The sequence below is a fragment of the Electrophorus electricus genome, chromosome 14, assembly GCF_041902795.1.
Source record: "Electrophorus electricus isolate QZ-2024a chromosome 14, ASM4190279v1, whole genome shotgun sequence".
NCBI lineage: Eukaryota > Metazoa > Chordata > Actinopteri > Gymnotiformes > Gymnotidae > Electrophorus > Electrophorus electricus.
The window spans coordinates 16,502,894-16,517,310 of NC_137510.1; the positions used below are offsets into that span (position 1 = coordinate 16,502,894).

The 14,417-nt window shown below is 42.3% G+C and overlaps 1 protein-coding gene across 5 annotated transcripts in view; it reads left to right on the top strand.

Annotated features, from left to right (window-relative positions):
• Positions 1-13,852, top strand: part of map7d1a (MAP7 domain containing 1a) — a 31,117-nt gene extending 17,265 nt beyond the window's left edge. For 4 of the 5 annotated variants that reach the window (XM_081696119.1, XM_027001551.3, XM_081696121.1 and 1 more), the window contains 13 exons: positions 2,237-2,341; positions 4,045-4,167; positions 4,411-4,553; positions 4,837-4,952; positions 5,175-5,833; positions 6,374-6,650; positions 7,405-7,585; positions 8,550-8,654; positions 9,330-9,380; positions 9,469-9,541; positions 10,417-10,486; positions 10,886-11,121; positions 13,321-13,852. In XM_081696119.1, the coding sequence (XP_081552245.1) occupies positions 2,237-2,341; positions 4,045-4,167; positions 4,411-4,553; positions 4,837-4,952; positions 5,175-5,833; positions 6,374-6,650; positions 7,405-7,585; positions 8,550-8,654; positions 9,330-9,380; positions 9,469-9,541; positions 10,417-10,486; positions 10,886-11,121; positions 13,321-13,331 (2,150 nt within the window). In that variant the 3' untranslated portion in view covers positions 13,332-13,852. The remainder of the gene's footprint in view (positions 1-2,236; positions 2,342-4,044; positions 4,168-4,410; positions 4,554-4,836; positions 4,953-5,174; positions 5,834-6,373; positions 6,651-7,404; positions 7,586-8,549; positions 8,655-9,329; positions 9,381-9,468; positions 9,542-10,416; positions 10,487-10,885; positions 11,122-13,320) is intronic. The other variant, XM_081696120.1, reaches the window with a different exon arrangement.
• The last annotated feature ends 565 nt before the right edge of the window (positions 13,853-14,417 follow it).

The following is a 14,417-nucleotide window of genomic DNA, read 5'->3' on the forward strand; positions in this document are numbered from 1 at the left end:
GTAAATTATTGTGACCATAATTTAGTATTGGTTATATAACACAAATGAATCACTCAACCCATATTTTAATGTGTCTTCAAATTGGTTGTTTTGTTACACACAAAAAAGAAACAAGAGAAAGAGCACAAACATATAACAGCTGAAGACTCCCAAACTCTAGCTGTATTTTCCAAATCAGATGATCACAAGTCTGGTCATGCAATAAATGTAGTAAATGTTGCTGTTAAAAGCCATAGTATGACTGACTGCATGAGAAAGGATACCTTTGTGCTCATCTTATAGATGGTGCTCTCTTCTTTATCCCTAGCATTCATACCACAGCCACACAACACAACAGGATGCATCAGTAGTAGATAACCAGCTAGCTTTGTTACTTGGTTCAAGGAGATATATATATATATATATATATATATATATATATATATATATATATATATATATATTGGAAGCGTAGCAAGGTTTGAGTCATCAGTACTGCTAGCTTGTTACCTGATGGGTGGTATGGGTGGTTGTTGTTTTTCTGCTGCAAACAATTACACACAGAATTTATGCATAAATATTTCAAACGCCTCAAAAACAGAGAAATAATTAAGCCTTATTTCTGCTTCCTTTATGAGAGTGGATGATGTATGACTAGTATTCTTACTACTTAGGGTGCCTTGAAAAATATTCATGAAGTTATCACATTCATTTGGATTACTTTATTTTCACACAATTTTCATACTTAATGACACTTAATATTCATATTTTACTTTATAAAAGGCTAAACATCAATATGAATTAATTTATCATATTAAAAAAAATATTGGTTTTATGTAAGAAAATATTTGATATATTACTAACTGAAAAATGCTGTTTGGTTAAGTATTCAACCTCTGCTGTGCATGCTCCAAGTTTTCACCCTAATGAGGACAATTGGCCTCTACAATCATTAAAGGTTTCAGCTTTTCTGGATCAAATACCCCCTTAATTGGTCATACTGTGAATTGAAAGGAAAACTCTGAAAATGAAAACAAAAGAGCTATTCAAGGGAATGAGAGAGGCAAAGTTTATAAAATAATATCCAAAAGCTATAAAATAAGTGTCTGTATATCCCAGTGAGCACCATTGGATCAGTTGTGAGGAAGTGATGCCACCCAGGCTGTCCCACAAAACTCGTGAGGGAAGCCACAGCAGTCATTTTGAAGTTAGAGTTCAATGACTGGAGTGAAGTTAAACTAGTCAACAATATTAAGAGCTGTGTGTAGAACTGGCTTGTATGGGAGGGTGGGTAGAAAGCAGCCTTTACTGAAGAATAGCCACATCACAGCTCAGCAACACATTTGGAGTTTTTCAGAAAACATCAGAATGACCAGCTAAAATGTGGAATAAGGTTTTGTGGTCCCAGGAGCCAAACTGGGGTCTTTGGACAAAATTCAAAATCTTACCACTGCTCATTCCTCAATAGCCCTCATCCTAATAGTGAGGTGGCATGATCCTGTTGTGGGGATGCTTTGATACGCTTAGAAGGAGAGAGGTTAATCAGATCTCATACATGAAAATAAGAGGACTAAGTCAGGGTGAGCTGGGCTGCTGCATTTTGGACACTGCTGTGGTTTCTTGGCTCTGATGAAGTTGGAGGGGAGAATGTCCTGGTCTGATGCTAAATCACTGCAGTGCACCACCTTTCTACCACTGAAGTGGTGACATCTCCTGAGCCTCACAACCTCTTGTGCTAATTTTTCAGTGTGTTATCTTCAGGAAAATGGGCAAAGTAATTAAATTTTTTTTTTCCCCCATGCCCTGAACAATTTCATTATATACCGAAATAGTAACAATAATTTGACTAACGAACTTGATAAACATTGGCCTAAAGCTTAGCCAATGAAATGTTACCTGTAAATGCCAGATGACACTGTGCTTTGATAGTAATGGTTATTTCCTGTGCACAAATTCTTGTTGATGTAAAATATCCTGAAAACCACTGCTGGTAGGGTTTTATTTCTGTCAATGGTGCTTCATTACTTTATATGAATGCAGGGTCTCAGCTAAGAGTCAATTCTTGTTTTTTTATGTGGTGATGAAAAGCGTATGTTTGGAAAGTTTTCCAGAAGGTCCTTTGTGCAGCCGTCATTTATGAGTACCACATTGGTTTATAATGCATGTGTGCTTCATGGCTTGCTGCTGGGCACCTCAGCACCTCAGACCTCTGCAGGAGCCAACGTTGTGTGTGTACGCTATTCTTTGGCTTTTACAGGCCGATGCTCAGTATCTGCGGTCAACCTGCCCAAACACGTGGACTCTGTTCTAAACAAGCGCCTCTCCAAATCCTCTGCCACCCTCTGGAACTCCCCCAGCAGAAGTAAGGCCATGCCCCCCCCTAGACTTGATTCCACCCCCTTGCTGTCTCTGATTCCTCCCCTCACATTTTATCATTTGTTTTATCTTTATATGATTTTCATTTGGTCTTGAATCACCTGCCTGTTCTGGGCAATCACTGAATCATTTTTCCTGCCCAGACTCTCCAGCTGTTATGGGTCTTGAGTTTGATAGATTCTGACATTTATACATTCATACTCAAGTGTGAATGTATGAATTTTCATGTCCGGTCTGTATATGCTCCGTTCCCCCCACATTCCATGTTGGACCTCCCCCCTGTTGCTTGTTGTGGGGCTCCATCGTCTGAATGGTTCATTTTTGGTGGTGGCTGATTCTGTCTCCTTTTCTTTCTTTATTCATCCTGGTCTAAATTTCATAAACAGACCTGTTTCATTGTGTTCAGTGTATTGAATGTTTTAAACCCAATGATAATAATGTATGATTTTAAGTGCAGCCCATGGCTCATGCTTGGTTAATCAAGCCAAGCAGCTTTTTGTGAGAGTAATTCTTTTTCATTCATTAAGTAGGCCAGTCTATGTAGTGCATGTGCCAGAACTAAAAAGTGGAACATATTCAAGTGAGTTGAACCAAAATGGAGTGTATATAGCTGCTGAGACAGCCGTGAAATCTGCACAGTACCAAGGTGACCCATCTACACAACAAAATCTTTCTTTTCTTTCTCTTGCTTTCTTAAAATGTTGGCATTATTTGTAGTATATAATATACTGTATGATTGATATGATCCCACTGGCAACTTTATTTAAGTGTTTTGTTTAGTTTTTTTTTTGTTTTTTTTGTTGTTTTTTTTTTTGCCTTGCTGTTTTATGGATATCCATTTTCTTTGTTTCAACCTCCCTGACATTCGATTCATGTGTTTAGTTTATGATAGTTAACTATTAATCTTTGTTTCCTTTTCTGTGCCTTGGGAAATGTTTGTTGATCTTGAGTATGACCTCACTATTTTTTTATTGATTGGGTGTTATGCACTTGTTTCTAGTTATTATGTAGCATTCATAGCATAGCATGCTAATATTACAGTGTATGTTTCATCTTGACCTCTGTGAGCATCCTTGCTTACCCCAAACTGTGGTGGAATCAGTTTAATCTACATATATTCACCAGACACTTTATTAGAAGCCTTTACTCACTGGCTATTTTAGTAGGTACATCTATGTCATGGGTTCATTTTATGTACAATTACCATCTACAGTACATCTCTTTATGTGCACAAACTACCCTCTTTATCTGTATCATCCACCCTCTTGCCTGTTCATCACTAGACCACATGACCATTGCTGAGCAGATGGTGTTTGAGGTTTGGACACTTCTCAGCACAGCATGACGTGGTAGTGGTACGGCTGTGGAGTTTTTGTTTGTCAGGCATAGCAGATGTCACTGTCACCATTTAAGGGCTAGAGAATCCTAACACAAACTGTGCCTAGCGCATGATACAGACCAGAACTGCACACCTTTTATTGTGTTTCTAATATAGAGATTCTAACAAAGGGCCTGGTGAGAGTATACTGTTGATTTTATATAGTGTCTGTATATAACTGTAAGGTGGCTCCTTTTAGACTGAGAGTGGATGAGGAGGTCTTGATCCTTTATTTCTTTAAAGCATGTGTCTGGTGTGTGTGTGTGTGGGTGTGTGTGTGTGTGTATGCTGACGTTTCTCTCCTTCTGCAGCACGCAGGTTAGAGTTGAGTCCGTGGGAGAGCAGCATTGTGGACCGCCTGATGACACCTACTCTGTCCTTCCTGGCACGCAGTCGCAGTGCAGCCAGCGTGCTGAGTAGCGGCAAGGACTCCCGTAAGTAACAAGTTTATATGGTCTTGCAGCCTGTCAGCACACAGGTAAGACTGCTTACAGGCAATGATTGTGATGCAGCATTTCCAATATGGTAAACATGAAGCATATGAGGAAAAGCCACAGTGGACAGAACATTCTATACATTTTATATTTGCTTTTTGCAAATATGTGTTTGTGCATACATGTGCTGTTGTGTGTAAACATATGAATGCGCATGTGTGTGTATATATCTATATCTTCTAGAGTCTCCAGTGTGCCCTCGTTCTGCTTCAGCAAGTCCGCTCACAGCATGTTCCCAACGTTCACACCGGTGCTCTGAACGCTGGAGAGTCACGATCAGCACGCCAGACATCACCCAGCGCCAACGCCGTGGAGATTCCACGCCTGTATGCTCATTTTTTTGTGCTCAACGCATACGCACACACATATTCACAGACAGATATACACACAGACACACACACACACACACACACACACAAAACACCCATTCATTTTGTGGTTCTCTCAGCGATATGATATAAATAAATAAATAGACAAATAAATAAATAAATAGATATATTCATTCATGTGTTCGCCTCTGTAGGTCAGCTGAACCCTGCCACCACGAAGTACCCTATGACTATAATATTGATATTGTTTCAGTAGTGCCTATTGTTTGTTTCTTGGCAGATGGATAAAAAGAAGAAGGAACGAGAAAATGAAAAGGAGAAGAATGCCATCACCAAAGAGAAGGTGCTGAAGAAGAGACAGTCCATACCGCCTATAAGAAGCAAAGCTGAGCCCAGGTAACGCACACCTAACTGAAGGACTCGTTTCTAATTTGCTAACTGTTATTTTACCTTTTGTAATATTGTAACTGTGATGACGAACCCGTCATCACCATACTGCATAGAAGACTGTGACATTGAATAAAGAACTCACCATTAAAATCATTAGGTTAAGTACATCTACTCAGTTGTCATGATGGGATGCAGATATTTTAAGGCCTCCTTCTCTCCTGTTTCCAGCCCTAGCCCCTTATCGAAGCAACAGGCATCTTCTCCCATCACGCCCAAAGGCAGGGCGGCCTCTCCCGTCACGCCCAAAGGCAGGGCGGCCTCTCCCGTCACGCCCAAAGGCAGGGCGGCCTCTCCCGTCACGCCCAAAGGCAGGGCGGCCTCTCCCGTCACGCCCAAAGGCAGGGCGGCCTCTCCCGTCACGCCCAAAGGCAGGGCGGCCTCTCCCATCACGCCCAAAGGCAGGGCGGCCTCTCCCGTCACGCCCAAAGGCAGGGCGGCCTCTCCCGTCACGCCCAAAGGCAGGGCGGCCTCTCCCGTCACGCCCAAAGGCAGGGCGGCCTCTCCCGTCACGCCCAAAGGCAGGGCCGCCTCTCCCGTCACGCCCAAAGGCAGGGCCGCCTCTCCCGTCACGCCCAAAGGCAGGGCCGCCTCTCCCGTCACGCCCAAAGGCAGGGCCGCCTCTCCCGTCACGTCCAGAGGTAGGCCTGCCTCATCCAACCCTGCAGATTCCCTCAGACCCTCATCAGCCAAGGCCAGCCCCAGCACCCTGAAGGCACAGATTAAGAGGGCCAAGACACCTGTCTGGGTGGAGGGGGACACCAATGCACCCACCTCTGCTGAGCAAGCCCAAGACAACAACGACCCAGCCATTCCAAATGATGCGTGCAGTGAGTGTTATCTTTACCTCAGCTCTGGACTGACTGCTGTAATTAGAATTATCTTCATTACTGGAGCATTATTGCATCAGTGTGTTCTGGCTACATCATCCACTTTTCTTAGCTTTTGTATTAGATTTAGTTTGCTGCATTGGACTTTAATCACACAGCTACAGGCTACAAAAATGAATAAATGGGGTGTGTGTGTGTGTGTGTGTGTGTGTGTGTGTGTTACAGAAGCTACAATACAAGTGGATTATATGGCTGTTAATTAGGCTCAAGAGTGTAGGCAGCTCGTTAAGAGAATGGCTGTATCTGCTCCAGCCCTGGTAGCTGTAGTAATAACTGAATCATATACTAATGACTGTACCATTTACTAACTACCACTCAGCTCCCGTTCATTCCAGCAGGAGACCCAGATCCCTGCCTTAAGGAATGCCTTTCCCACTTAATGGTGAATTGTTTTTCTTTTGCACTTTCAATTTGTATAATATTCTCTCTCTCTCTCTCCCTTTTTTCACTCTCTCATATCTCTCTTGTTCTCTCATCCAGCCTCCTCTCCTGTACCTGCAGATGTTTTGTCTGCTGCCCCTGACACCCCTCCCTGCCCCAGTGCTCCAGTCAAGGAGGAGATGTCCTTTGTTTCTGAGCACTCCCGTACCAATTCCAGCATTCCTGTAACCTCTTCATCCCATTCTCCTGCCAAGCCCATGGCTGGAACCAACGATCCAGAGGAGGCTGCCCGCATCCTGGCTGAGAAGAGACGGCAGGCACGTGAGCAGAGGGAGCGGGAGGAACAGGAGCGTCGGTATCAGGAGGAAAGGGAGAGGTGAGCATCAGAGTCTGAGAACACACACACTGCCTTAGCCTCGCAGCACACTTCCATGAGATACCATGACTTTCAAGGTTTTTTCAGGTTCCAGTAAAGGACACACTTTACAGCATGTCCAGGTGTTTAGATTTGAACATTTGGCATTGCATGCTCCCACATTTTCTCTCAACAGCATGCACAATGATGGTTATAATAATAATAATAATAATAATAATAATAATAATAATAATAATAATAATAATAATAATAATAATAATAAAGCTCAGTTTAAATTGTGCTTAAAAAAAAATCTGATCTAGGAAAAAACTAGTTTGCATGTGAGGCCTTATATTAAAGCTGTGCTATGTAGCAGAATAAGTTGTCCTTCAGTGGTGTGTGATTTGCCTGTGGTGAGGAGCTGTTGATGTTTAAAGAAGGCCAGTTCAGTTGTTTGTGATGGTGTTTATGAGGCAGGCAGGCCTTTGGCACAAGTGTAATGAGAGTTCCAGGATACAGTGGCCCTGCCCCGATATCCACTGTGGATCCGCTTATTTTTAGAATCTCTCTGTTTCCCCACATTTCACTGAGTACACTTTATAATGTCCTGCATACATAAATGCCTGGAACATGCACAGATTGCCTAATCTGAGACATTCCTAGTCGAGCCTATTTTTTGTTTAAAAGACTGATTTTTTTTTTTTCTTCTTTGTGCTAAGAATGCCATTATGATACAAGTTTACTGATTGCTTCTGTATGTATGTGTGTATGGCAGGTTGGAGCAGGAGCAGCGGGTAGCACAAGAGGCAAAGGAGAGGGAGCGGAGGGAGGAGGAAGAGCAGCTCTTGGCGGAGCAGCAGAGGCTGAGGGATGAAGTTCAGCGTCTGCAGCAGGAGAAGGAGGCTCAGGAGAGAGTGAGGGCCCAACAGGAGGAGAACCAGCGGCTCCACAGACAGGTTCAGTTCACCTCTGCTGCCTTTCAGCCCACTCTATACCTACTCTCTCAACCCCATTTTTCAGTACAGGCCTGGGGAGTTTCTGGTCATCAGCTGGTCCCAGATCAGTCTAGGGAAGCCAGCCAAGTGGAGCTCTGGGGAGAGTTCTGAGGAGGAAAAAACTTTGTGCCCACAGTGGCAGTCAGCCACTAGAATGCTGGGTGACGTCTGCATGCACTTTTATTTCTCAACAGTCAGAACTGCAGATTATATTAAAAAGACTGAGCAACCATTTTGTGGACTTTAACCTACTGTACTGGCTAGAATGTATTCTATGAGTAATTGACAGCACTTTTGTAAGTCGCTCTGGATAAGAGCATCTGATAAATGTATGTAATGTGTTTGAAAAGAAGTAAAATAATTGTGTTTGTCGTAGTGTGTTGGGCATTCCCAACTCTACTTTGCCTAAGATAGGAATGATTTAAGGGTAAATTTTAATGCAAGTCATTTGTGGGGCATTCATTCTGTTCTGTATTGGATTTAACCATGATAACCAAGACAGAAATAGTAGGATAGAGCATACCTCCTTTATGTGTAACACCCCCCCCCCACCCCACACACATGCACCAGATGGATAAATTGGCCTGTGTTTTTGCTCATAGACCTTATAATTGCCAGTTTGCACAGGAAGAAAAATCCATAAATAAAATGTTTGTTGGCCTTTACACTCTGGATGATCTGTGCAGATGGAGCCGTCTTTGAGGTGCCAGTCTTTATTCTTTTCAGCACTGGCACCACCTTGTGTTCAACATGGTGAACAATACAATACATAAACTCAAATTCAATCTTATGTGTATCTGAGGTATACATACATTACATGGGGAATTAAAGTAGTGGAAACCCATAAAGGAATATGTTTGTTTTGAAATGCACTGGTCAGCAGTAGCCCAACATTTCTGTCGTGTTATTACTGCATGTGTTACAGAGAGAGGAGGCTGAGCTGAGGGCACTGGAGCAGGCAGAGAAGCAGCGTCTGGAGCGGGAGAAGCACTTCCAGAAGGAGGAGCAGGAGAGGCTGGCCAGGAAGAAGGTTGGAGACTGAGAAGCCCCTTGCAGAGGCACCCCTGGCCTGGGCCCCAATATTGGCATATCGCCTTTAGACCTCCACTGAGGAGGGATGTTTATTTCTGTTCTGTGTAAACATGGAGCATTACCATCATGATGCATCAATCCACTTACTCCCACAGGACTGGCATGACTTTGTAGAAGTAGCCCCTAAAGAGCAGCTAATTACTGGGTCTGGCACAGGGGGAGTATGACTCCGATACACCACCATAAAGGCGCTCAGTGGCTTGCTTTAGCCCCAGAGCGAGGAGCCTAGCATTTCTGTTTACCAGACACAGGCAGCCTCTCTATCTGACCGCACCAGCTCCAGCTCCAGTGCCAGCAGACCCACTAGAACAGAGCATCTTTCAATAGAACCACTCGGTGTTCCTTTGTCCCATCAGCTTTTGGACTTCAGAGGGATTTTATATATGTCTGCACATGTTTCTGCCAAAGAGCTTGGCTTGATGCCTTATTGTTCCAAACCCAGTACTGTTGTCCCTAGGGAAGACTTATTGTTGCACTGTGTTCATGTTGTATCAAAACACATACTCTTGCGGAGAAGGAGACAAGGGCATTCAGTGTTGCAATCTGATTGATTTTTATTTATTTATTGCCTTTGGATGCTTTTCATGATTCTTTTTTTTCCCCTTTTCACCAGCGCCTGGAGGAGATAATGAAAAGAACACGCAGAACAGACGCAGGAGAGAAGGTACGGTTCTCATTTGGAGATGCCTTTCCACATAAGTTGGCCTTGAGCTCCTAACCTAATTTTGTTTCCACTTCCCTTCTCTCTACAGAAGGACACACAATCTTCCCCTTCTTCGCAAGTCAGTGGTGGAAGTGCCAAACCTGAACTGGAGAGCAGTAAAGGTAAAAGACTGACAAGCTTAAAGCATTTCCTTTTTTATTACTAGAAAAAAGCTTTTCAAGTTCTTTCTCAGTCCTTGGCATTGTTAAAAATTTATTCTAGGGCTGAATGGAAATTTGTAACCCCCATTACCATTATGTCCTTTTCTGTCCTAATTCATTTTGTGTCTGTTGGTAGGCTAGTTGCTCAAGAGTCTTTTACCTTTGTTGCACAATCAGTAAATTCTATGCATGAGAGATGCTATTGTAACGGAATCAGCATTATGTTGCATGTTTGCTGAATAGCCAAACCTCATAAAACACATCTGCTGTTATGGGCAAGTGGGTTGTCTTTTGGGTATTTCTTCAGGGTTGAGTTACTGTGTTGTGAGTCACATGTATTATGTCCTGTTTACTTAGCATGTTGTCTTAAAGAACTCACACAGGGACCTGCATAGGACATACAGTTTCTCCATGCTTCCTACCTTATAGATCTTATCAGTATTGCAGTTCTGATGAAATGAGTTCTTAGGAATGGGGCGCAACACAGCTTCATTGCTAAATCCATTACATGACACTGATATGGTACATGGTAGTTGGAGCCATTCCTTCTCCTCTAATCAAGCAACTGGATAGGTGCACCTAAACATAGCTGCAGTCCATGAGGATGGAATAGATAAAATGGATGGAGTAGATGCATAGTTTGAGCATTTTCTTTTCAAATAAAAGTGGTATGCCAAGATCTGTCATCAACTAGAAAGTACAGTGAGTGCTTTCAGAATTTGTTAAATGAATCCAGATGATGTGAGTGATTGTTTTGACAAGCTTATAGCCAAGTGGCTAAGGGAGAGAATGAGAGTTCATTTATAGGAGTGACATTATGATATTTTCTCTTACAGCATCAGGTGACTCCCATCCAAATACAGAGCTGAAAAAGGAGAGCCATTCACAAACTGGCATGAAAGAGGGGCAAGTAACAATATACTTGTTTTTAAACCTTTCTGTGAGCAAGTGATCAGTGTTTAAGCACTTGATTTGGGTGCGAAGATGTCTGTTTGTAACACATTTTTCAAGTGTTTAAACAGAGAATTGTACTTTGCATTTGTAGATTGTTATTAAACCAAACAGAGGTCCACTGTACAGTTCTTAAGAACTGTGCAGTTCTTAAGCTCAGCCTATATATATTTTTTGTATCTGAGTGAGGTACTCAAAATGACTTGGATATTTTTGAAACTGGAATACAACAATAAATTGTACATGACTGGATTGGGAACCATTGCTTTAGTAAAGCCAGTCTATTTCTATGTGTCTGTACCTGAGGGATTGTTTCTGTCCAAACACTGCAACTTGCCCATTTCCTGTTCTCAGTTCTTCAGTCTTTGTGATGAATGGCATTCAGCCATCCCAACATGAGAATGGCTTGTCTTCAATTGGCGAGGCATCCCCCTATAAAGAGATTTTCCAGTTGTCCAATCAGAACAACACCAACAGCAGTGGGCAGGAGAAGTCAGACACTAACATACCTGATGAGCCAATTGTAGCTTTTGATGGTGGGAGTTCCTTTCTGAAGAAAGCAGGCCCAATAAAGCCTCAGCATGCTGCAGGTGAGACTGGATATATTGGCTTGTTTTTGTTCAGCAATGTATAAATGGTTGACAGGAATGGAAGCACATGTCTGTGTGTTTTACTAATAAGGCAGTAGGCTTAACTTTTCATAGAAGACAACGCACACATCTAGCTGTTATACACACTTCTAACATTTCTTTTGTTAACGTCAAGAAGAAGTGACCTTTTCAGACTAACCTTATTAGAGTAGGAAATGTAGGTAGAATGTATCCTCCCTAAGAAGCTAAACCTGTTCAGATGTGCAAAAATGACTCAAGTCATTCTTCCATGAAACTATCCCTGTCAATGAGTCAGAGTTTTTCTCCACTGGTTCTTCTGTCTGATAGAGCTTTTATGTCTTTAAAACAGGCAAACTGTGCTGTTACAATTCGGGGAATAGTTTTCTGATACATTTCAAATTGGTAGAATTTGTTTGATTGTCACATGTGTAATTTGGACTCCAAATTGTTCTTTACACGGCATATGGTTTTACATGTCATATTAATTTCAAATCTCAGTGTTTTCTCACAGCAGTTTTGCTTCATTCAGTATCAACATTTATGTAACCAAGTATGTTACACATACAAGGAATTTGTCTTTGTGAGGGTGCACATTGCTGATGTGTAACTAAATAGACCAGACAAGTACCCAGACTATTTACATATATCAAGATAAAAATAACATATTAAAACTAAAGGGGAGTAAATAAAATAATAAACACAAATAAATAGGAAAAAAATACTCAAGACTACAGCGTCTCTGTTGTCTTTACGTTGGAGTTTGGCTCACTGTTGTGGAGGATCCAAAGCAGATGGTTATTGATGAAGCTAGGATGGTCTTGAGGATTACTGTAAAGAATTGGATCATTAGGACCTGTCAAAAGTTGAAGTTCGTCAGCTACTATAGAAATAACGTTCTCTGTAGTGTTCTGTTGGTGATGTGGACTGTGTTTCTACCCCAACTTCGATGCCTAGATATGTCAGTTCCTAGGAACTTGACGACTGTTTATTCGAGAAACCCAACTTGTTGAACTTGTTTAAGCTGTGATTCCGTTCAGTTTTCTAAAGGAAGAATTTCCTGCCTGCTGATGAACATAATGTGGGTTGGGAAATGCCATGATGCCAGATGCAGTGTGTCAAACTGCTGTCATCTCTGTAATGTGCATCTCCTCTGAAACTGTCCATAATGTACCATTCTTAAGGTTGGCCATTGCTTACTGTAGACTGCAGTGTGAACATTCTCCAGGCAGAGCGAGAACAGCAGCATGGGACAGATCCCTTAGTACACATTAAACCTTTTACATTTTAAGTTCAGTTTGTAGGCCTGGCCATGTCACTGGCACCGTATGGCACCACATATCTGAAGTGTTAGCCTTGGCATGAGTCCTATGAGCTGTCTCTTCGCCTGGTCCTCTTGGGTGTTGATGTCACAGCAGGTGTACCTTAATCCCTTGGGATGGGGATGGCTGCCTGACATTGAGCTGATGCAAAGGAGCAAAGAGCCTGGCAGACATTCTCTATGGGAGCTCTGCCATGCGCTGCATTGCTAGAGGGGTGGTGAGGTATCCTAATCTGGCCTCACGGGCAGTCAAGGTTGGAAACAGGAGCCTGGCTCTGGTATGCCCTCTAGGCCTCCTCTTTCTGAAATAGTCAGCATTACTACCAGCTGCCCCCACCCCCTCTCTTCTGCCCAGAGCACCAGTTGCTGCACTGCGGACAGGCTCCGATTGTAAATTACCACCAAAGCAAACACAAAGGAGGTCACACCTCAGGGCGGTCAACTCCCATAAACCAGCATTTTCAGTCTGCATTTATATGTGGTGCTTTGTCCTGCTCTGCCCTAGCTGACATTCAGTCCTTGTTGTAATGTTAGCGCTGGATTCTTAAAGTCTCCTGCTGTTTGTCATAATTTGTGCATATAATATCTCACAAATTTAGTTTGTGCACATGATTTTGTAAAAACATGTGGCATTTTTGTCTGTTTGGTGCTTCATTACTTCCATTAGACGGAGAGCAGAGGCCCAGAATATTCTAACAAAACACAAACATGTTTTTGTTTCCTGATAAGAGCCCATATGAATGCAACATGTTGCATGATACCGTGTTTGAGATTTCTACAGTATGGCCTAGTGCTTGTGATCTGCTTTAAACATGGTTTTGCTTCTAATTCCATCTCTGTGCTTTTTCTGTTCCCTGCAGAGGTGCTCTGAGCCTCAGCTGGATGGAGGCGCATCTTCCATCTGCACAACTCCCGAACCTCGTGTCTGTGATGAAGCACAGGCTGACCAGACCTGTGCCAAACCAATCACTAACTGCTGTTTAGATTGTACTAGGCATTGCTATGATCTGAAGCTCCCATCGACAAAAGGGTGCAACTGTGAGAAGCCATGCTCAAGTCAAGCTTAAGTAAACCAAGTGTTACCACCCACCGAGGAGTCATCTGTGTCACTAGCACAGCCCACTCAGTGGTCTGAGCATGCACCTTAAGGCAGACCACTTCATGCGGCTTCGTGATCAGAGCAAAAGATATAAACACATGACGACTAAATGATTTATGGCTGTTTTTCTTCTTATCCTTATGAGTTTAAATGAGAAGTGCTTTGGCTATTTTGTTTTTAATGTTTAGTTATTTAATGTGAGGACAATTGTAACTACTGGGTACAACTGTATGTGAATAATGTAAATTGAAGTACAGGAGCTAGTGGTTTGTGGAATAAAACTATCAAAGCGACTGTCATGTCTGTCCACAACTCTAAAAGGGTGTTTGGGCTATGTCTGTAGGCCCATACAGCCTCAAAACATGTTTCACAGATGTTATTGTTAACAGACCCACATAGTAGGATTAACCCACCCCCAGGCTATTTATCAGAGACAGATTTCCAATCAAATAATTTAGTAATTTACTTGATTGGGATATGGTTTCTGCACTGAGACATCACTTATCATATATTCATGCCAGTTGTTAGGGATTGATTCTAATACAGAAGTGGCTTAATGTTGGATTTCAAGTTCCATTCAGACATCAATGCAAATCTAGTTTTAATTTTAAACAACGCCATTTATTTCTTCTAAAATATTTTGTTTATTTCTTTAGAGCAAGATAACAAAAACAAAGGCATATATAAAGCCTCATCTTTATTCCTCAAGATTACCTGTAAATGATAGTACAAATGTCATAATATTACAAATTGGGAACCAGAATCGAGCAGCATTGCAGAACTTGCAACGTGTATCCCTGGGTACTCCTCCTTAACTGAAATATCCTCTCAGGTGGTACAGCTGGATCTGGAGCTGCC